Source organism: Martes martes (genome assembly GCF_963455335.1).
Source record: "Martes martes genome assembly, chromosome: 15".
NCBI classification, from domain to species: Eukaryota; Metazoa; Chordata; class Mammalia; order Carnivora; family Mustelidae; genus Martes; species Martes martes.
The window spans coordinates 44,828,938-44,851,047 of record NC_137903.1 but is presented as its reverse complement, the minus strand read 5'-3'; the positions used below and the strand labels follow the sequence as shown (position 1 = coordinate 44,851,047).

Here is a 22,110-nt window from a genome sequence, read left to right as displayed (position 1 = left end):
CGGGACTCGATCCCGGGACTCTGGGATCATGACCTGAGCTGAAGGCAGTCGCTTAACCAACTGAGGCACCCAGGCACTCTGCATAAGCATTTTCATTGTAGATAATCTTTTTTCCTTTTCTTTAAATGAAAATGTTCATTAAATCAAATGAATTGGGGGAGGGCCTGAGTGGCTCAATGGGTTAAGTGGCCAGCTCTTGGTTTCGGCTCAGGTCACGGTCTCATGGTCCTCGGACTGAGCCCTGTGTTGCACTCTGGGCTCAGCAGGGAGTCTGCTCAAGAATTCTCCCTTTCCCTCTGCCCCTCCCCCAGGTCATGCTTGCTCTCTCTAAAATAAATTAATAAATCTTAAAAAAAAAATCAAATGAATTGGGCAAATACAAACAAAATCAAAATGAGAAATTTAAGACTGAAGGGACTTCTCCGGAAATTTCTCCAGAAAGAATGACTGACTGGGAGATTCTGCCCAGGAAGTCGGCTTCGGGAATCAGCCTAAGTTAGTCATGCTTTTCATCTCTCCCTCTACTTCTGCATCCCAGGATTCTGTCAGTGCACTAATTTTTTTTTAAAACATTAACTATCAAACTAAGGGCAAGGCCTCTGATCAGAGCAGAATGGAGGCAGAAGCAGCCAAATCAGTAAATGCCTACCTATAAAAAACCAAATATATTAAGATACACTGGGGTTTTATTGCAGTCTCCTCTGACCAGTGGTTTTGCTGAAAAAAGGACATATCATAGAACTCTTTCAATTACAAAGCTTCCTAGTACTTATAAAGTATGATTGGGTTTCAAAAAAAGGTCAGTAAATACAAAGGAGAAAAGTCTTTTTTAGATGAAAGATATTAAATGTATACATACACATATACATGGACTCCTCAGGTTATTAGTTTCCAAAAGCAAAATACATATTGGTGCCTCAGAATGTAATACGTAGGGAAGCCATGAGTAATCAAATTCTTGGGAAGACTTTTTATGTGTCAAGAAGAAAAGTCTGGAAATCTTAAGACTGGGTGTGACATTTCCAAAAGCAAAACACGTATTGGTGCCTCAGAATATGTAGGGAAGCCATGAATAATCAAATTCTTGGGAAAATTTTTTATGTATCAAGAAGAAAAGTCTGGAAATCTTAAGACTGGGTGTGACTGGGCTTACCATGCAAATAGAAGGGATGTGTAAATGGTTAGCATATATGTCAATCAGCTATGTTTCTATCTTGCTATCCCTCTCCTTTACCTTGCCTTTGTAGGTGTTCAGTTGTTTATTTTTCTAGCCATTTCCAGGAAAAGGCACATGAGACTTGTCATGTCCAGAGGGAGGTGGGGGATGGAGTAGAGAGCAGTTACCTTAACTGCTCGGCTCAGAAAGCAGAAGTTTGTTCTGGAAACTTAAGGGGAAAAAAAATTAAGGAGGATTAATGTCCGGATTCCCCAAATATATTCTAGTTGATCTGGCCTCTAGGTTTTGTAGTGCATGTGTTCTAATTATTCATTCAACACTGATCTGTTCTCAGTGCAAACCCAGGTAGCAGCTCAGCTGCCTGCAGAGAAGGAAAAGCCCTCTGCGTGGTTGTTAGTCTCCTGACGGGAATGAGTCAAGCCACGTTCTGCTGCCTCACCTCGCCAGAAGCCTCCCAGACTTTTCATTTCCTCTTTTCATTTCAAAGTTGCAGAAAATATTTTTCAGTGGAAATCAGATTTCCTAATGATTTATATACAAAGAACCAGGGAGACAGCTGGACCGGTGGAAGCCAGACCCCTCCAGCCCCTGCCCCCTACCTGCTGCGTCTGCTGTCTCTGGATGGCTCTCACTTTGGGAACGGGGCTCTCCCTGGAGGAGGAGGACTGCTGCCGGGACCGGCTCCCGTTCTGCACAGGTTCGGCCACCAGCGCCGCAGACGCCACCGACATGCTCCCCGTGCTCCGTAAGGAAGCGCTGTGCGGCAGGGATGGCGGGGCTTTGGCTCGGGCACCTAACCCAGCCTGGTCCATCTTCCGGATGTGGGCCTGCCCGGTGCTGTTCTGCCGCGGCAGAGCAAGAGGGACGTGCCTGTCCGGCATGGTGTGCCTCCTGGAGAAGTCCTCGCTCTGGGTGCTGCGCTTGGTGAAATCTTCCATGCTGCTATTGCTGGGCCCGCTGAGTTTGAAATCCTCGCTGTTACTTTGGCTTCTGGAACTGGCAGTGCTTAGATTCTCCAAACTGGAATCCACAGAGGCCTTTGGCATTGCTGGAATTGGGTTATTGAGGTGATAGACAGGGTTCTGGAAGGACAAGGGCTGGAGGCTGCCTGGCTGGTTCAGGGCTGGGTGCAGGGGCCTTCTCACTTGGGGTGCGCTCTGGGGGGTGCTCTGGGTCTCGCGCAGTTGTTTGATGCTGGCCACCTGTGTGATGGAAAGCTGGCTTCCTGTCAGGCGCACAGGCACGTCAAGCATGACAGACGCGTGCTCCACCTGAGCGGTGTGAGGGTCCTGAAGGTCCATGAGGGAGATGCTCCGGCCGTTAGGAAGGCTGCTTTCCTTTTCATCCTTTTCAGAGTAAGTCATGCTCTGGGAGGAGGCCTGCTGAACCAGCAATAATGTCTTCCCTCTGAAATAGCTATCTGTGTTGTCCTGGCTTGGAGATTTGAGTTTATGCAAATCACTGTGGAAAAAGAGGGCCCTTAATTACTCTTGAGGCAAATTCAAAACAGTTTTAAGATTTCTCAACCCAGGCATATGAACATTTCTGAAGGCTCACAGGCCCAATGTAGAGACTTATGTTGGTTTCTAAACTCAGATTTCATTGTTACAATTCTTAAAAAATCCAGTATTTTGGGGCGCCTGGATGGCTCAGTGGGTTAAAGCCTCTGCCTTCGGCTCAGGTCATGATCTCAGGGTCCTGGGATGGAGCCCTGCATGGGGCTCTCTGCTCAGCGGGGAGCCTGCTTCCCCCCCTCTCTCTGCCTGCCTCTCTGCCTGCTGGTGATCTCTGTCTGTCAAATAAATAAATAAAATCTTTAAAAAAAAAAAAAGTCCAACATTTGTAGTTTCTCTCCAAAGGTGGGGAATAACACTGTGTACACCACTCCATCATTGTTTTCGATTTGTACCAGAATTCCAGTCATTTCCTACTTAGGGTTTACACCCTCCAGAGCTATTCCAATTAAGAGTTAATTGGTTCTGTCTAAACCTTCAAGAGGAGGGAGGAGCGCTGTGTGTACAATCAAAAGGGTCCCTGCCAAAGGCCCAAGTCTCCCCAGTCCAGAAAAGAGAGTCAGTCTAAGCATCAACATTGTATCTACCTATCCAGCTGACACAGTCAAAATGATGTTAACAGAGGTTCTCTAGATTTTTGAGTGCTATAATACATGAAAATATAAATCTCACAGAGCCCTTAATCTTCCATGAAGCTGGACCTAGGGTTTTTTTTTTTTAAATGTTTGTTGACTATATTATAACTCTACGATATCATTCTAGAAAATAAGTATCCTAAATTTTGTGTATTATTATGAAAACAACTGGATTTATCTCAGGTCAGATGATTCTTTCCAATTAATCATGACTTTCAGGTTGTAAATTCAACAAGTAAATTAAACAGATTTCTGCCAAATCTTGAAGCATTATCTCTCTCTGAGACAGTTTCAAGTCTCATACCTGTCAGTGGGGTCCTCAAATATTTTCTGCAGCCCAGAGGAGAGGCTTCCACTGACATTCGGACTGGAGTTATGCTCAGTGAAGCGTCTCAGTTGCTGTTGTATTGGCGTAGGATTAGTCAGAGACTTGGTAATATCAGCAAGAACTCGAGGGAGAGGTCCCAACTTTGCCACGGTCGCCTGTAGGAAGGAATTTTCACCCTAATTGGATAATAAGCATTGCGACATCCACCAAGGATTGTTTTTGGGACAGCGATGCCCATTGATGGAGGGGTGTAGGTTGGAGGGAAGGGTAGGTGTTTGCATATGGGAGTGGCAGGTTCATAATGCATTGTTATGGAGCAGCAGAACCATGGCGTCGAGATGAATGGAGGAGGCGAAACAAGGTGCAGCAGACATTGAGGAAAGAAAGGAAATAGAAATTAGGATTATGCAAATAAAAATTAAAAGACATGCTCAAAACAACCAAACTATTGCCATTCCAACTAAAATAGGCATGCAAAGCAAACTAAATCTTTGGGAGGCTAGTAGGTCAAGGTGGGGGGTGGGTAGGGTAAGAACCAAACACCTTCTGACCAAAGGACTTCAAGACCAGAGGATTGGCTAGTGTGATGAAACTTCCAAAGAAAAGGCATCGTGTGAGAAAAGAAATGCATGCCAACATACAAGAAGGTGTTGCATTCAGGGGTCCGCAGCACTGCAGGGCACACAGCTGATATTGCCATCCACTATCCCATTTACTTTTGGAAACTCAGACTTATTGTCAACTGGGTTTGCAGCCGCAAGACAATATTTTTTTAAGCAGCAAAATCAGGTAAACTCTCTCTATGGGATGTGTCTAAGATTTACTCCTGGTTCCCAGGACCAAACACAGATTAAAAAGGAGAAGGCATGTTGACATAGCAAAGCCTGTTAAAAAAAGGCCGTGACCCTACATCAGCCAGGCCTATTTCACGAGATTACTATTTCCGCATCCCACCGACGCGGTTATTCGACAAAGAGTCGCTTTTTAGTATTGGCTTGATCCATCTCAATCATTTTTTTCTTTGGGGAATTCTTATTCTCCTGGAGTCTTCGGGACTCTTCAACTCTTAGGCAGCTTTACACGGCTGCCTCTGGGTCTCCTGTGTCTTCTCCACAACTGAGACTCTTTGACTCTGCTCAGATGGGTAGAGTCGCTGCTCAAACACCACTCAAAGACTAGCCTTTACTTGCTCAACTTTCTTGAGCCATGATTCATATTCAAGGAATTTGCCCTCAGCACAGCTGCAACTCAAAGTCTAGCTAGCATTTCTACAAGTGAAGAAGGGGTCCTCAAGAATATAAAACAGTTTATTATTTACAAATGGTAGAACACCCTACCATTTACATTGCCTCTGGAAATTGGTTTTTACTAATAGGTCTTACTCCCCCCATTTTTTTTTTTTGGTTACTCCCCCAACTTTACTGGGGGGAGTAACCAAATTAGCAACATTTAACAACATTGTTAAGGATAATAGGAAAATGGAGGAAAACAAATACATTCTTATCGCAAAAAAATAACTGTCTTCTGAAGTTATTCTAACATACCACCACACCTATTTATGAAGTACCTGTAGCAAACAAAAACATCAATAAATAATTATTGTGATAAACCTAGCTCAAGTCTAAGACTGCTTTCCATTACAAACTCTATTTTTTTTTAAATTCCAGAAGGAAGAAAATGATTGGCATGGTATATATTTAGTTATTAATATGATATATAATAAAATTCTTATATACTCAGAAAATAAATGATTAATAGTATTTTCTCTTTTTTAAATTCATATCTGTAGAGAAAGAAAACATCAGAATTTTCAGATCCCATGTAACTCAGTAGTACTAATAGTTATATCGAACACTCTAACTTGCATAATAAAAAAAAAGTCTCATGAGTGAAACAAACATGATAATCTCAGTATTTTTCTAAGTCCACACTTCTGTTAGAATTATTATATGAGGTTTCATCATCTTATCCTGCTATACATGAATAAATATGCATTTAGCAATGTCTGATGTTGGTTTCTAGGCAAGTTTTTAGACATGTTATATATAATGTTCTACACATTATTTATTTATAGAAATATACACTCCATTAATTCAAATAATTACTTAAAATATATGTTAATAATTTCATGGCCTTCTAGAATTTCCTGGTTTGTAGGACACATTATTTACTCAGAATTGGTAACTACTTATTCCCAGACTTCTAGCACAAAGAGGTTGCTTTCAACTAGCAGAAAGCACGAATGCTGTCACTCTGTAGATACCCTTCAGAATTTAGGTACGTTAAAGTTCTCTAACTCCCAGCTCCCATTATGCTTCCAACCTACTTTACCTTATCAAGTTGGGAAACTACTTCCCACAGTAAGGAATGCAAAACTGAAAGCTCTCGGCCCAGATCAATGTAACCATCAAAGCCTGGGGTGTTTGAGATGGTGTCTGGATTAGAGATCTCCAAAAGAAAGCGCTTCATTCCACCCCATTCGTGTTCTAAAAAATCATTCATGAATGCCATGTATTCTTCTTTGTTACCAAATCTGAGGTAGAGGGAGAGAAAACGGGAAAGGACATGTTTGAGATGTTTGAGTTGACTTTACACTGAACTTTATTTTTTTAATTTAATTTTTTAAATTTAAGTTCAATTAGCCAACACAGAGTACCTCATTAGTTTCAGATGTAGTGTTCATGATTCATCAGTTGCATATAACACCCAGTGCTCATCTCATCATGTGCCCAGTTTTTTATCTTTATGTTGGGGAAGTAAGTGACTAATTTATAATCTTTAAGTGCTAAATGCTAAAATATACTTTCTTAATACTGATGTATTTGCATAGCTTTCTATTCTCCGTTGGCTAAAGCTAAATCTCTTTTTTTCTGTTATTTAAAGCTCTCTGTAAATAACCTTCATTTGCCTACCAAATGCTCATTAGTATAAACCTTCAATATTGCTAGCTTCTTCAGAGTCTCCCAAATATATACCGCTTCTCTAAGACTTTGCTCATGCTATTTATTTTTGCTACAGAAGAACTTCTCTTCTTTGTCTATCTAAAGTCTAGGTATTTTCAGGGCCTTGCTTAAGCCCAGAAAACTTCTTCCAAAATAAACTAGAAATAATTTTTATCAGAATTAACACAAATATGGGTAAATAGGTCTATTTCTGTGTTGGCTCTTAAATAGGGTACACAAAGTTCAAATAGTGCACTTCTAGAAGTCACTATTTATACTAAAAAGTCACTATTTATGATAGAAAACAATCTGTCTCACTGAAGTTCTAATTTTTTTCTTCAATACACTGCAAATACAGAATCTTGTCTTTTTAGAAACAATGAAAAGCGGCAAGGAAAAGGTGTGAGTGGACACTGTCACCCAAACGTATCCACTGTTTATAATTTGAGTGCATTTCCTCCCCAATGGTTTCCCAACTTTCTTTCAAAAAATTTTAAATCTATAGAAAAGCTGAAAGACTATATAACAAACAACCATATGCATTTGTCTATATTAACCAACTGTTAACATTGTGCCAAGTTTGCTTTCACTTTCTCTCTCTACACATACTTTTTTTTTTTTTTTGGCTGAACCATTTTAAACTAAGTTGCAGACATAAACTCTAAATACATTAGTACCCATTTCTCCAGAATAAGGACTATCTCTTACATAAACCAATGCCATTATCACACTAAAACTTTTAAAAATCATTATCCATAAATCATCTTATATATAGTCCACATTTAATTGTCCCCAAAATGACTTTTATAGATTTTTTTTCTAATTCAGATCCAATCAAGATTCAAGCATCCAGTGTTTTTAAATATAGTACAGCCTCTCCACCTTTTCAATTTTTCACGACATTGACTTTTTCTGAAGGGCCCAGGTCAATTGTCTTAGATAATGTAAACACTGAGTTTGTCAGATGGTTTTATACTTAGGTTTTTGTATTAATATATTTCTGGAATAACAGCATATATATTCTCTAGTATCCTTTTTAATTTCTGCTGAGGTTAATAGCACTTTTCATTGAGTACAATTATATCTTCATCATTTACCATATTACTGGATATATTCTACTGAATGTACGTACCATGGGCTATTTAACCACTCCTTTAAAATGAATAATTAAGCTGTTTCCTTCTTTTTTCCTTATTTTTAATACCACCACAATGAAAATCTTGTACTATGAGTAATGAGGCTCCCCACTCCCATCCAAATTTTAGGTGTCATGTATTTTTTAAAACAATGTTTTTTAAAAAGTGCTTCTGGTAGTGACACCTACTTGGCAAAGTTAGCCAGGTTCTGAATGACCTTGGCAATCAGAGTCAGGGTGCGAGATGTGCGGTCATCAGGATACTCCTGCATAAGGTTGAAGAGACTGGGGGACATGATGGCGGGGCACAGGAAACGGAGAAACAATGAGGCACTGATGAGCCGCTCACTGATGTCCTGCTTGCCGCGGGTCAGGCACTGCTGCTTCCATGATGCAAATACTTCTTTCAACTCACGAGGGAAAACACTGGGGAAGGAAAAAGATCAAACCTCTAAATATGAAAGTAGCATAATGCAAGAAAACACAAGTGATCCTGTTCTGGCCCAGCACGCCTCTGCTCTAGAGCCAGGCTAAGACGAGAGCTTAGTAGAGAGAATTCTGCCTGATTCATAGCTTACAGTTGGTGGAAAATTGACCAAAGTCCAGATGGAGCCTGTAAACCCAAAGCTACAAAACTCAGGGATTAGTGTAAATTTAGTTTTGCAAAGTGGGAAAATGGCATGAGGCTCCTGACTAAACCATCTGGTTTAACAGAGCATACCATAATCTCTCTAAAGAGTGTTCAGCAAAACTCTTCCAAAATCTCACCAATCGCTGGGGCTGGAGCAATGCAAAGATCATTAACACAACTGTTTAACACTAGTAAATATTTTAGAAAGCCACTCAAATACTTTTGGTATTAGAGGATGTGGTGCTAATATTCTGGGGAAATACTATATTTATGCAGGTACTGCTGCTTACAGTGGGGATTTGGATTTTAGAGAGGGGACTCCATCAGGGAAACCTTCCATCTTCCCCCAAGCCCTTCCTTTGGCTGAGAAAGGCTACCATTAGCACTGCGATGACTTCCGCATGGAGGGCGCTGAGCTCCACGAGCAAGGGCTAACGCGAGGACACCTGCTTACCAGTAGGAGTTGATGATCTTGCAGAAAGCCAGCTCACAGCACATCTTCAGGTTGCTCTGATGGTCTATCAGTTCGCTTGAGGAACACTTGCTGGGATCCACTTCACAGTTCTCATCGGACTCGTACAAAGCTTTGATGAACTCCCCTGTTTGAAGAGAGAAGATGACAGGTAGTACAACTATGAAGAGTGTCCTCCTGAACAGAATAAAAGGATTTTGGATTTCTGTCCTCAACGCAGAATGGGAATTTCTTTCTGAGACCTCACGTGGAGGACTTTATCGCTTTAGAACCCAAGGGTTACCACCTCCCATATGCCATGTTTATTTTCCTTATCCTGGAAGTGGAAAAACTGCAGTCAGTAACATCACCATCATGGTATTTATAAATATAAGAATGATACTACTTTAAATAACGATATGACTTTAAATCTATTCTCTAAAATCATGAACGTATTTTATTAGCAGGAACTCATTATTTATTATAAGGCCCTTCTACCAGGGTGAATAACGTTATTTTAGAAGAAAAAAGAACCCAAGCTTGATTGAACAGCCAACCTAAGAGTTTAGTGCTAAAGCTGGTGTCAAACACAGATTCGAATAATGGTCTCTAGACTTACCTTTTGTGAAGGGGACAGACCTTCATCAGAGCACAAAATTGTAGCAGAACATTTCTTCATATGTTTGTCCAAAGAAATTTGGTTTAGAAGCACTGTTCATATATTCCCTCCTCTAGAGAGATATGCCCATATTCCCTAAAAGAACAAATCCTTACCTTCCCTGTTCATCCTCCACTATTCACTATACCTTATGTACGTTCTAGTGTTCCATGTCTCACACTGTAGGGGATTATCTGTTCTCACGTCTATCCCATGTTCACATCTCTGGGATAAATGCCTTGGGGGTCAGAGGTCAGTTTCAACTCATGCTTGAATTTCCAGCCTATCAAATAGCTCCCAAAGCACTGCAGATGCTTGATATTTATCAAAGATGATTGTATGTATTCTTAGGTTTTTAGAGGTCTTTATGACAGAGGAGTGGATTTTACAACGATCCCTTCAAATCTGCTTGTATCTCTCAAGGTTCAGCCTAGTTCTTTTCTTTCTTTCTTTCTTTTTTTTTTAAAAAGATTTTATTTATTGAATTGAAGAGAGATAGCACAAGTAGGCAGAGCAGCAGGCAGAGGGAGGGAAAAGCAGGCTCTCCATGAGCAGGGAGCCAAATGTGGGGCTCGATCCTTGGACCCTGGGATCATGACATGAACCGAAGGCAGATGCTTAACTGACTGAGCCACCCAGGTGCCCAAAATGGCAACTTTGAATTTAATTTTCTCTGGAATTCTTCAGGCAGCCTGGAAACAGTATTTATTTTTTTTTGCCCAAAGTATACGAAATATAACTAAACTTTAATTATACTGAGTGTTCGGCTGTCCTTATTAATTTTTTGGTTTACTGAGACTTCACTGTGAAGCCTCTTTATAGAATAATTATTATAAAACCTTTCTCAATTGTAGTATTAGAGGCTCCTGCCACAGTAAGTACGGTTTCATATGAAAATAATTGAATTTTTCTCAGGTAACTGAAAATTGTGCAGTTCTTCAGGGTTACTATTTAAAAAATCACATTACTATCTCAAACCATATAAAATGAGTCTGAATTTACACTGGCTCCAAGGCACACTCTGTTAGTTGTTTTCCAAAGAAAGTTTCTGTCAGAAAAAGTAAAATATGGGGGAAAAGTCAGCCATTGAGCATCTAGGATGTTAATGCTAACTAGAAATGTGGGAAGTTAAACGGCAAGAAGACAGTAGAATCTCCGCCCTGAAGCATCTTACCACTTAATTTTGTTTATGCTTTTGGAAGCAGCAACCATTTTCACTACCCTGGTCCCTGCTCTTGGCTTATAAATATGATAATAGAGATCTATGTGGGGTTATTTGAGTTTCTTCTCATGGTCACTGAATTTTCATGTCTCATTTAGCCCATTGGCTATTTAATTATTCTCTGTCATATCATAGCACTTGCATCCACTTTTCACTTTGGAAATTATTTGGAAATCCTGCGTATTAGTACACTGAATAGCAGAATATAGATTTTTATTTTTAAGAAGTAGGTAGTTAGTAAACACATATTTACCCCAACGTCCACAGAATAGAGACTATGGTTTGAGATGTTTCATCATTGTCTTTTATAAGGCAATACAAATCATTAAAGCAAGCCATGAGATATACTTTATCTGACTGTTATAAGCTCTTCAGGTGAGACTATGAACCTCTCTGTAACTTTCCCAGTTATCAGTGAAAATCCACTTTCACTACTCTTACAAATTCCCATTAGATCTTAAACTAAAGCACATGACTTAGAGAAAAGAATATGAAGCTAGGAAGAAAGAAGAGAAACAAGTTACTTCTGCAGAGTAGGAATTAATCACTACTACAGTGAGTCCACCTCATGTAAACACAGTGGGCCTATTTCCTTGGCAGTCATTCACATTTTACCCCATACAACCTGGTTCCTGTCCTCCTGATAGCAGTCCCAGCCACCACTAGTGATCTTTAAGTTGCCAAATGCAATAGTCATTTTTTCCTTTTTAATCTCTGCCTTCCTCAATCTCTGGCTTTATTGATGTTTTTGTGTCTCTTGGTGTCTAGGACTATTTTCTTGGTTTTCTTGGTTTCCATGTGTGCATGTGTGCTTTCTCTTTGTGATCACTTCCTGTTCCCCCTCTTCCTTCCATCTGTATCATAAACCTAGGTGGCCTGGAAGATCTGTAGCTTCACTTATCCCTCCACACAGGTAACTCAGTCCAAAATTTCCAAGAGACACCTAGACAGATGTCTTAGAATTTCTCACCTAGAACCCCTGGGATTTCCTATTAGAACTTCAAATTGAATACCCACAAAGTGGAAATATTCACTTTCCATCTCTCAAGCCTACTACTTCTATGTTCTTTATTTCTGTCAAGAATCTCATCATCCTTCTAGTAACTCAAGGCCCAACATTCATTGTAGTATCTGGTCTCCACCGCCTGTTCTGGCCCATTCTCACAAATTGACAAGTTGCCATGTCCCACCAGCTCAACTTCTTTAATATTTCTCAGACCCCCCTTTCCTCTTACTCTTGGTGATCCCATCATTCAGAGGCTCCTGATTTCTGGCCTTCCTTCTTACAATGGCTTCTTAACTGGTCTCTGTTTTCAGTCGCTTTCTTCACCAACACATGTTAATCATTTTGTTAAACTAATTCTATTGAAAATACCCTGCTCAGGACTTGCAGCCAGCTCAAGAGTGATTACTGTAAAATCTGAACTCTTCAGCCTGGCATTCAAGGCTCTCAACAAATTGGTTCTCATTGTTTTTCTAATCTTTTTTGTTATTGTTGACTTGTCTGTTTCATTTCATTTTTCAGCTAATTAATTTTATTTCATACATGTCTAGTTCTCTCATACCTTTATGCCTTTTTGTCCCTGCGGTTCTTTCCCTATGCTAATTCCTACTACTTCCCTTGTCCAATATCTGTTTTTATACAATCTTTCTAATTCTTCAAGCTACACACACACTGTTTATATATCTTACATGGGAAATTCCATCAGCTAGAATTAATTCTTTGGAAAAGCACAGGATCTCCCTCTCTCTCTTTTTATAGGGATACCCTTACCTTATCTCCGTATTTTATAACTCCTTGAGAGCAAAAATCTGACCATTCATTCAACATAACTGTCTACTCTTGACCATCACATGTGACTACTGAGCACTTGAAATGGAGCTAGTGCAAACTGGAATATGTAACAAATATGAAATGCACACCAAATTTTAAAGAGTTTGTATGAAAAAAAGTAACATGCCTCACTAATAATTTTTATACTGATAACCAGCTAAAAAATATGTGGATATATTGGGTTAAGTATAATGTTATTAAAATTAATTTTACCTGTTTCTCTTTACCCTTTTTATACTGTGATCACCTGGAAATTTAAATTACTCACATGTGACTCATATGTTTATGTATGATGGTGCTGCTCTACATTCTGTGGGAAGTACTAGGGATATGAAGATAAAAGAAATGACTATGTTCTTCAAGAAACTCAATGTCATGATATATGTCACCCAGCACAGTGCATTACTCTAGTGGTTTTAATGCCTGAATTTCATGACCAGATCTGGAATTCCAGGTTAGTGGCCTAGTCAGCAAGAACTACTGATTGGGCAAAATATTAAAAATTCTTGAAGGCAGAAATTGGGAGTTAAGGGAACTGGCAAAAGTTTTTTTAACTTTTGATGCATGATAACAAATGTTAACACTTTCAAGATTTAGGTAATATATTTATATCATAACGTAAATCATCAATACTTCGGGGGAAACAGGTACCCTCAGATCTAGTAGTGATAGCCACTTATGTTGTGTATTTTAGTGTCAGGGACTTGAGGGCTCCGGGGGTAGCTGCATATGCTGATGAGCTTTCTCTTTCTGTACATACTGGAATAAATCAACGTGTAATAAAGCAGTACCACTTGGGAGTACTACCACAGAGACTTACAGTTGGAACTCAAACTTTAACACTCTAGTCAGCTAGAACTAAGCAACATGCTGAATTTGAGTTCCATTTGTCTGTCCTATGAGGGTGAAATAACAAAACTGAAAAGCAAAGAAAACAATATTCTTCTTCTCCATACCCAGTGCGTCGTGAAGATACTGCTGTCCCACCAACTTGAGGTACTCCTCAATAGATTTGGTGGCAATGGTGTTCTCTCTGAAGATCAAGACGTCATGCTCTCCACAGCGATCCACCTCGGACATCACTAAGTCGGTGAGAAAATCCTGGTGGAAAAATGTTCAATTAGGCACAAAGCAAATGAATAAATAATACGTGCTACAAGAAACTGATGAAATATCAGACATCCTGAGAATGCTGCTATAAGACTAAAGCTGTGTGATTCATTTGAAAAAAAAAAGTCAATCAGAATAAAAGCTTAGGTATCACCAGCCCTAAGTTTAAAATTCCGCCAAAGGTTTTTCCATCATACTTTTGATAAAGACCATACTTCTATATGCGGTCCACAAGTTCCTATATTTTCTGGCTTTCATCCACCTTCCCAGCATCCTTGTATACCATTCTCTCTGCACTCCATTCCAGCCACAAGGGGCTTCTCTTTAAGGCCCTCAGACACCACCAAGCCCCTTCTAACATAGGATGCTGTCTATTAACCACAAAGCTTCGCAAATGCTGTTCTCAGTTCTGCCTCACTCCTACCCTCACTCCTGTCCTCACTGTCATGGAGTTAATTCCTCAAATCCTTTGATCCTAGTTTGTACCTCATTTCCTCAGTGAGGCCTTCTCTGAACCAACATCAGTCAGGTCTCCTATTCCCTACTCTCACAGTCTCATATATTTTTTTTTTCTCTGCATTTCTCACTGTAATCACACATTTGTTTCTGTAAGAACTTGATTATTATGTTTTTCCCAGAAGACCATAAACCCCATGAGGCCAAAGACAGTATCTATTTTTAGTCATTTCTAGACCTTCACTATTAGTTTCTGGTACATATAAGATGCTCAATATATCAGAGTTATAAACTGGTCCATGCTGTCAACATGGAATTTCTTAAACTTAACACTTGAACTCATCTTCGAGGCTGATTATCTATCTATCTATTCATCTATCTCTCCCCATCCATCTATATATACATTCACCCAGAAAAAAGGCATAAGGAGAAATAAAGCCCTTAAGGAATAGCTTGTTCATTCCTCAATAGTCTTAAAGATTAACTTGATGTAAAACTCAATGTTTACTGTTATTTAGTTTAAATGTAGTGACATCATATTTGGAGTGTTATATATTTCAGTCTCCAAAACCAAAACAAAAGGAAATATGCTGATTTACTTTTACTTTAAAATTAAGCATTTTGAACATTAATGGGATTTACTCCAGGGCAACTCAACAAAGTAAGAGTTACAAATGTAGGAATCACTACTACAACTCATTCACTAAGGAACAGGAGGAAACTTATGGGGGTGATGATAACATTTTGTATCTTGACTGTGTGGTTTTCGTGGGTGCATAATGTGTCAAAATTCACTGCACTTTCCACTTAAGATGGGTGTATTGTATATAAACTGTACCCAATAAAGTTGTTTAAAAATATCCTCTATATATATAGCATATGGAGATTATATATATATATATATACATACACACACACACATATTACATATATAGGATACATATATATCTTGAACCTTAAGCAACGGAAGAGTAGAATGACCACATCCATACATATTCAAAGATGAAATTCAAATTTCAAAGGCACCTCACCCCAAACTCATATGCATTTGTAACACTAGAAAACTCAAAATTATTATCAAAACATTCAACTACAAAAATGATAATCATAGGAAGGAAGTTAGATAAGGGACTATATATTGAGTATACTGATATATTATTATGATTTGTATCAAGAAATCTTAAAAGCACTTGCTTTTATTATTTGATTCTAAATAAATTATTCTAGCTGTGAACTCTAGATCTAAAATACGATTTTACCATGATCCATTTCATTGACTATAATGAAGACTCAGCCTAGCGAATACACCTCATAGAGATGGTAATTATCATAGTTTAGGCTGATCAAAGACTATCAGCTGTTTGGTTTTCTTCATATAATTAGCATATTTCTCTTTTTTCCATCTTCCTGAATTTTTACTTCTATCCAGGATGAAATGAGGTTAAGACTATCATGAAATAACTACTAATCAATACCCTTTACATGAAGACTCTTGTTGATGCCTACCATGCTTCTGGAATGCCTCCTTCTGTGACTAGGGAATGGAGTCATCAGATAATCTTAACTTAAAATATAGTGAGGAGTATAACCATCATACAGCACACTCTGGAATTAAAGAGAATCTTTTTTTTTTTTTTAAGATTTTATTTATTCATTTGTCAGAGAGAGTGAGCACAGGCAGACAGAGAGGCAGGCAGAGGCAGAGGGAGAAGCAGTCTCCCCGCTGAGCAAGGAGCCCGATGTGGGACTCGATCCCAAGACCCTGGGATCATGACCTGAGCCGAAGGCAGCCGCTTAACCAACTGAGCCACCCAGGCGTCCCTGGAATTAAAGATAATCTTGAACACACTGTGGGATTAGCACACCAACTGTACCATTTCTTTGGTCAGAAAATAAAGAGCTAGCCCTGATATCTATGTTTCATGCAAATGGACTTTAAAATAAGTATCTGCTGGTTTCTCCACATTACTCTCTGTAACTGAGGTCCACAAATAGGGGAAGTAATCCCCAATCCCTGGATATACTACTACTACTACTAGGCTTCCTTCCTAATTTTTTTTTTTTAATCACTAGCAAAGCATTCGTCTCCAGTTTAGATCTCTGCATAAAACATAGTATATACGCTTCCTCATAAAAGGGAAGAGATGTTGGGTAATGCAACCCTCCTTTTTCACTTACCTTGGCTCTGCCAGTACTTTGAAGAATGTGCACTAAGGCACAGGCCAACTCCTCTTTATTTCTCACACTGATTACTGGTTCAAGGACAGAACACAGCATGGTGTAGTTGCTGGTGACAAATTCTGCAAATTCTTTGTATTGCTCCATAGGCAGAATGGTGATAGTTTGGAAACGTGATTTAATTCGAATAGAAGGTCCTCCTGTCTTTCCTTTGTTGGGTGTAGGGGTACTCACTGGGTACCACTTTTCTACAAATTGGCGACCAGTCACACTGGCAGTGGGAATGTTGACTAGCCCTACATAATTATTCTTATCTTTTTTTTTCTTTTTTTCCACATCTTTATAAATGTGAACTGTGATGCTATGAAGAGGTGGAAGGCTGTAGAATTCAAAATGTTCACCCCAGAAAATATTATCTGCTTTGGTCTTGCTGGTTGTACGAGCAAAGAGGGTATCATCAAGGCACAGTTCACAGAAATATTTCTTTTTAGGGGCAAGGTCCTTGGCTTCAATGATCCACAAACGAAGAACATTTTCAGCTCGTCTGCAATTGTCCTATAAAAAAGCAACAAAGTTGAGCTGGAAAGTTGAAGTCCCAGAAAAACAACACTTTCCTTTTAAAGTAGGTGATATTGACCATGCACTTTATTAAGGGCAGTCATTAAATAATGAAAGGGATTGCTTTCTCTTTGTTCAGGAAAATAGCAAGCTCTAAATAAGAAGATATCAGAATCTTAGCCTCATACAGTCAATTTACTTGGGTTAAAAAAATATCCTGTAATGTAAGTTCTAAAAAGCCAGCCTAGTGGCAACTGGCCCAGTTTCTGCAAATAAAAGAAGAGATAAGTAGTTAAGAAACTAGTGTTCTAGTCCCACTTCTGTCATGCACCAGCTTCTCACCTGGGCTCGTCATGTAACTTGTGAGTCTTCTTACCCACATGGGTAAAATCACAATAATATCTGCAATAAGATTATTTTGAGTGTAAAATGGCATAACATGTAAATAAAAATTAAGGTGTGATTGCCGCATTTACCTTCTATCAACTTCTATCAACTTATTGCTTACAGAGGTATACATTTTTTAGACACTCAAAGCCACTATTACCTTATTTGGTTGAACTGTCCTACGAAGGTTTTCCATCCACTTATCTCTCTCTGAAGCGGAGTTACAGCTGAAGCATTTACTTCCACTTAAATATGTAACCTTCAACATAAAGATTAGAGATAAGGAAAAGGAAACAGGATTTGGGGGCTCTATCTTTGTCATTCTATCATTATGAGTTACGAATATGCTACGAACCCAAATTATAACGTACAAAACCAAAATGATACTTGGTGGTTCCGCAATGTCTCTATTCTACATCTATGTCTGCTTTTTTTCTCTTATGGAAGGAGAATTCGCACTCATTTCCAGGTAGGAGAACAAAAGCCACTGAGAATTTGGGTCAGAACCTAAAACTGGCCTTCAGTTCAGAAAGATCAAAATTAAAAACCTTGCAGGCCACATCTTCAAATACTTGCAAACAAATATGCTAGATATAACTGAAAATGCAAGACAACCTCTATAATGGCTTATCAAATTTCTTGGAACTGCCTTCACTATAATATTACAGAAAGGGTATTCTATGAAAGTGAGAAGAGTTAGCAGTACTGAATTAATGTCTTTGGAACCCATTTCTCCTCCACTAGGCAACCAGCTTGTTCATTTCTAATTATCGATCACTATTATCATTGTCCTTTAAAAATGAACATGCTCTCTATATACTTAGCACCTAACACCAGGCCTGATATGCAGCCTGTTGAACTGAGGTCCACAAATAGGGGAAAATTCACATGACTTTGGTAAAAAAAGAACACCAATAAATGGCCTGTCCAAATAGTTTGAATGTGCTCACATATTAATTCAATCCAGTTACAACCTAGTGAATGAGATCAGATTATGCATGCTGTTCAATATGGTAGCTACTAGCCATGTGTGCCTAAGTGAACCCCTGAAATGCAGCTAGTCCAAAACGAGATGTATTATAAATATAACATACACATCACGTACACATTTTGAATACTTAGCTTAAAAAACAAAAAGGATATAAAAAATCTCATTGATAATTTTATATTAGTTACATGTTAAAATGATACTTGGGCTTAATAAAATTTTAGATTTTAGATTTCATATTTGGTTAGTATTATATTTCTGTTGGATAGGGCGGATCCATAAGAACAGGAATCAAACACCTTTCAACTTCTACACCATCTATCACAGAGTTCATATTAGTCACTTAGTAAGTTCACACTACTTAATCAAATCTTAATCTGAACAATTATACATACATACATTTAATATATGTAATATAATACATATATGCATATGTTTATATATATGTAGGTTCTTTTTATTAAAGATTTTTATTTATTTATTTGACAGACAGAGATCACAAGTAGGCAAAGAAGCAGGCAGAGAGAGAGGAGGAGGAAGCAGTCTCCCTGCTGAGCAGAGAGCCCGATGCAGGGCTCGATCCAGGACCCTGGGATCATGACCTGAGCCGAAGGCAGAGGCTTTAACCCACTGAGCCACCCAGGCACCCCTATATATGTAGTTTTAAACTTTAAATTACAAATGGTCAATTGTGTACATTTAGTTTTAGGGGGAGAGATTTCCTTAGAAAAAGTGATGGTCATAATTTATTGGTGAAGAGCAATTTATTCATTCAAGAAATCAGGCACCTGCGTGTGCCAGGGACTGGGCTGTGTGCAGGGGATTATAAAAATAAGTAAGACAAGGTCTCAGATCTTGAACCACTGAGGCTGTAGTTAGAAAAATTATGGTTTTGGTCAGTCTTCTCAAAGAATCATTAAAATTGGGGGCTTAGGTCTTCAGGAGAAAGATACACAGTGGGTGGTATTTTAATCAAAACTAAAAAATTATTGAACCTAAGAAAAAATAAATGAAAGAATAAAAAAATTTAAAAAGGGAAAAAAACCTAAAAAATGAAAATACGAACTTAGTAAATTATTGTTAGACTTGTGACCTCTGCCGAGAATATAATAAGAACCCATTATTTTGAAAGTAGACTAGGCCAAAAGGAATGAAAAACTCTCAATAACTGTAACGACCAATATCATTAGATCAATAGATTTCCAACTTTCTTCCTAAAAGTAGGCAATTTTCAGCAAGTGAAAGTCACTTAAGATGATCAAATCATCGATACCACCTACAGTAAAGAAATCATAAAATTACTGGATAGAAAATCTGTTTGGTTAACCTCTCTTCCTTCTTTCTATGCTTTTTACCTCAAAGCAGAAGTCTTGCCCAAGGATGCTACTATGGAGTGGTTTCACTGATACAGGCTCTCCTCTGCCTAGATCCAGACATTCCACCGCACTGCAAGGGCTCAGCAAGGACTCATGGGAACGTGACTCTTTTAGTTTAGGCAGACCTCGAGCCCTAAAAGTAGAAAAAGATATTTTAGACAGTGTAACTCCTTGGCCAACAAGAAAATGAAGGACTAATGCACTGGAGGTTAACAACAAATGTATAAATTCCTAAGGGAAATGTAAATAAGGGGCAAATTAATAATTAATCCATGATAATCACAGTAGCCATATTCACATGGCACATATAAACCACATACGTATTTGTGTGTTTACACATATACACACTTTATTTTTTCAGTACAACATAAAAACATATTATAACTTTACCAGCCTCAAGGGAGGTCAAAAAACTCCACTACAAACATTGTTTTTATCCTCATTCCTATCTTGAAGATGAAGAAATACATACTATTCAAGGTAGCTTACATATTCTTTTTTCAGGCAAGGTATTATCAAAAGTTGTTTTCTTTCTTTCTTTTTTTATTGTCATCGCTTGAACCTCTTCTCTCCTTGATGAAATAGTAGTGGGTGAACCCTCATTCTGTTTCTTTCTGTTTTGGCAGAATAAACACATTCACACACACAGTCAAAGCCAAACTTTTCAGCACAAGACCCTGCCTTTCAAAAGATCTGATTTCCATCTCAATGTGGAATTCTTTTCTGGCAAGCATTTGGTCATATCCATGCTTTACTGTATAAACATGAATAAAGAATAAAATGCCTTGAAGAAACCTCCCACTCTCAAAAGAAATGTTCAAACTCTCTTCTAGAAGAACAAATCTTTGTCAACACCATTCAGACACCCTGACTGATTCTCTTTCTCAGTTGTTTAAAAAAGAATGTTGGGAATGACTCCGGTCATGACAGGAGCTAGTCCCTCGCTGCCCTTCCAGCTTGGGAAGTGTTAATGAAGTCAAGCGATATAAAGTAAAATATTCTTGGATCCAGAACTGGGTAGCCAAGCGGTTTTACTCAATAATTATAGAATTTATTGACTAAAACACCCAGAGTTAAATATATGTGTTTTGAGTAGAAGTACCCAGTAGTACGGATAAAAAGAAATGTCTTGTGTAAAGACATTCATTTTTGTAAAACACATTGAATAAAGAGCTTCATTTATTTCCTTGAAACGACTACGTTAACATTAATACCAGAGTGGCTTTCGGTTAAATTATAAAGCAATGAGTTAGAGGAAGCTCGCACTAAAGGCTGCTCTTTCCCTTTTGTTTCCATTCTCACGTTATTTCTTCAAGCTCCAGGTAGGAAGAAACATCTCGAGCCGTAAGAATTTGCATCCATTCTTCTTTCCACACACATGAAAAACAACTACCATTTCATGTTTACACCGAAAAACATGTGTTCTGACACTCAGCAGCGTTTCTAAGGTCAAAAAGCCACTATGTCTATTTCCCATGGATAATACAAAGCATGTATGAAAGGGACAAATGCCACTGAATGTTCTGTACATAAGAATATAACAAGGTGACATTTCTTTCCTCCTGCTCTCTCGGGTAAGACAACGACATGTTATAAACTGCAAACACAGCCCCGCCACTATAAATAACTAAAGGCTACAAAAAATTTTTACTTCCACATAATTACCATCTAACCTTTCCCAGTATGTTTCATAGGGAGCCAGTGGAGTTAACAGGATACTATAATGTTTTTACAAACACGTATCAAACAGTCCTTCCAGCCCATTTTTCCCAGGAGTTGTCTGGAAGGGAAAAGCCGCTCATGCTCGGGAGTGAGCCTCCTGGTAGGAAAGACGGAGGCCTATTTGAAATCAAAGCAGGTATGGCAGAGGGCTTGCTTTTATTTGGAAAACTCTCGAGGCAAATATCCTCAAACAGAAATTAATTTGATTTTCAACAAAATAAAGGCCTACCTACATGAAGCAACGGTACAGCCACGTGGCGGCGCAGCCCCAAACCATAGCGGAGCCGCATGTCCCGCGTCGGGAGGCACTCTGTGTGCCTCCTCAGAAAGCAACCCTCTGCTTAGAAGCCAAGAGCCAACAGAACAGACTTTCCCTGCTGCCTTCGGGGACTGAGAACATCTTTGGGTAAACGTTTTCCAGGTGTAATTTCAAGTCTCCAACAGAAGTTGAACAGAAACCCAAAAAGGGAACATGAAGTCACCTTCCAAAGAGGCTGCAGAATAGGTAATATTCCTCCCTCTCTTCCTCAGGCTGCATCCGGCCAGCCCCTCAGGTAACACAAACAAGGTGCTGGGCTCTAGGCTGGGCCTGTTGCCATGGTGCTCCGCCTAGAAGGAGAGCAGGGCTGGGAGGCAGCAGGGAGAAGCTGCGGTTTGAAGGACTCGGAGCGTGCTCCGTGAACGTGACCATTTTAAGACAGGAAGGAAGGAATGGCAACGTCTCTACTCATTTTTAGTAACAGTTTCTCAAAGTCAGAGGCCGTTGGGAAAAAACAGGCAACTCTGCGGGTGGAAGAGAATCTCTTAA

At 39.0% G+C, this 22,110-nt stretch overlaps 1 protein-coding gene across 4 annotated transcripts in view; it reads right to left on the bottom strand.

Moving 5' to 3' along the window:
* RASAL2 (RAS protein activator like 2) overlaps positions 1–22,110 on the bottom strand; it is a 347,599-nt gene that overhangs the window by 15,925 nt on the left and 309,564 nt on the right. For 3 of the 4 annotated variants that reach the window (XM_080825128.1, XM_080825127.1, XM_080825130.1), the window contains 9 exons: positions 19,560–19,713; positions 17,377–17,475; positions 16,272–16,826; positions 13,484–13,628; positions 8,817–8,961; positions 7,921–8,157; positions 5,986–6,187; positions 3,631–3,830; positions 1,777–2,638 (listed from right to left, as the gene is read on the bottom strand). In XM_080825128.1, coding sequence (XP_080681254.1) covers positions 1,777–2,638; positions 3,631–3,830; positions 5,986–6,187; positions 7,921–8,157; positions 8,817–8,961; positions 13,484–13,628; positions 16,272–16,826; positions 17,377–17,475; positions 19,560–19,713 — 2,599 coding nt within the window. The remainder of the gene's footprint in view (positions 1–1,776; positions 2,639–3,630; positions 3,831–5,985; positions 6,188–7,920; positions 8,158–8,816; positions 8,962–13,483; positions 13,629–16,271; positions 16,827–17,376; positions 17,476–19,559; positions 19,714–22,110) is intronic. The other variant, XM_080825129.1, reaches the window with a different exon arrangement.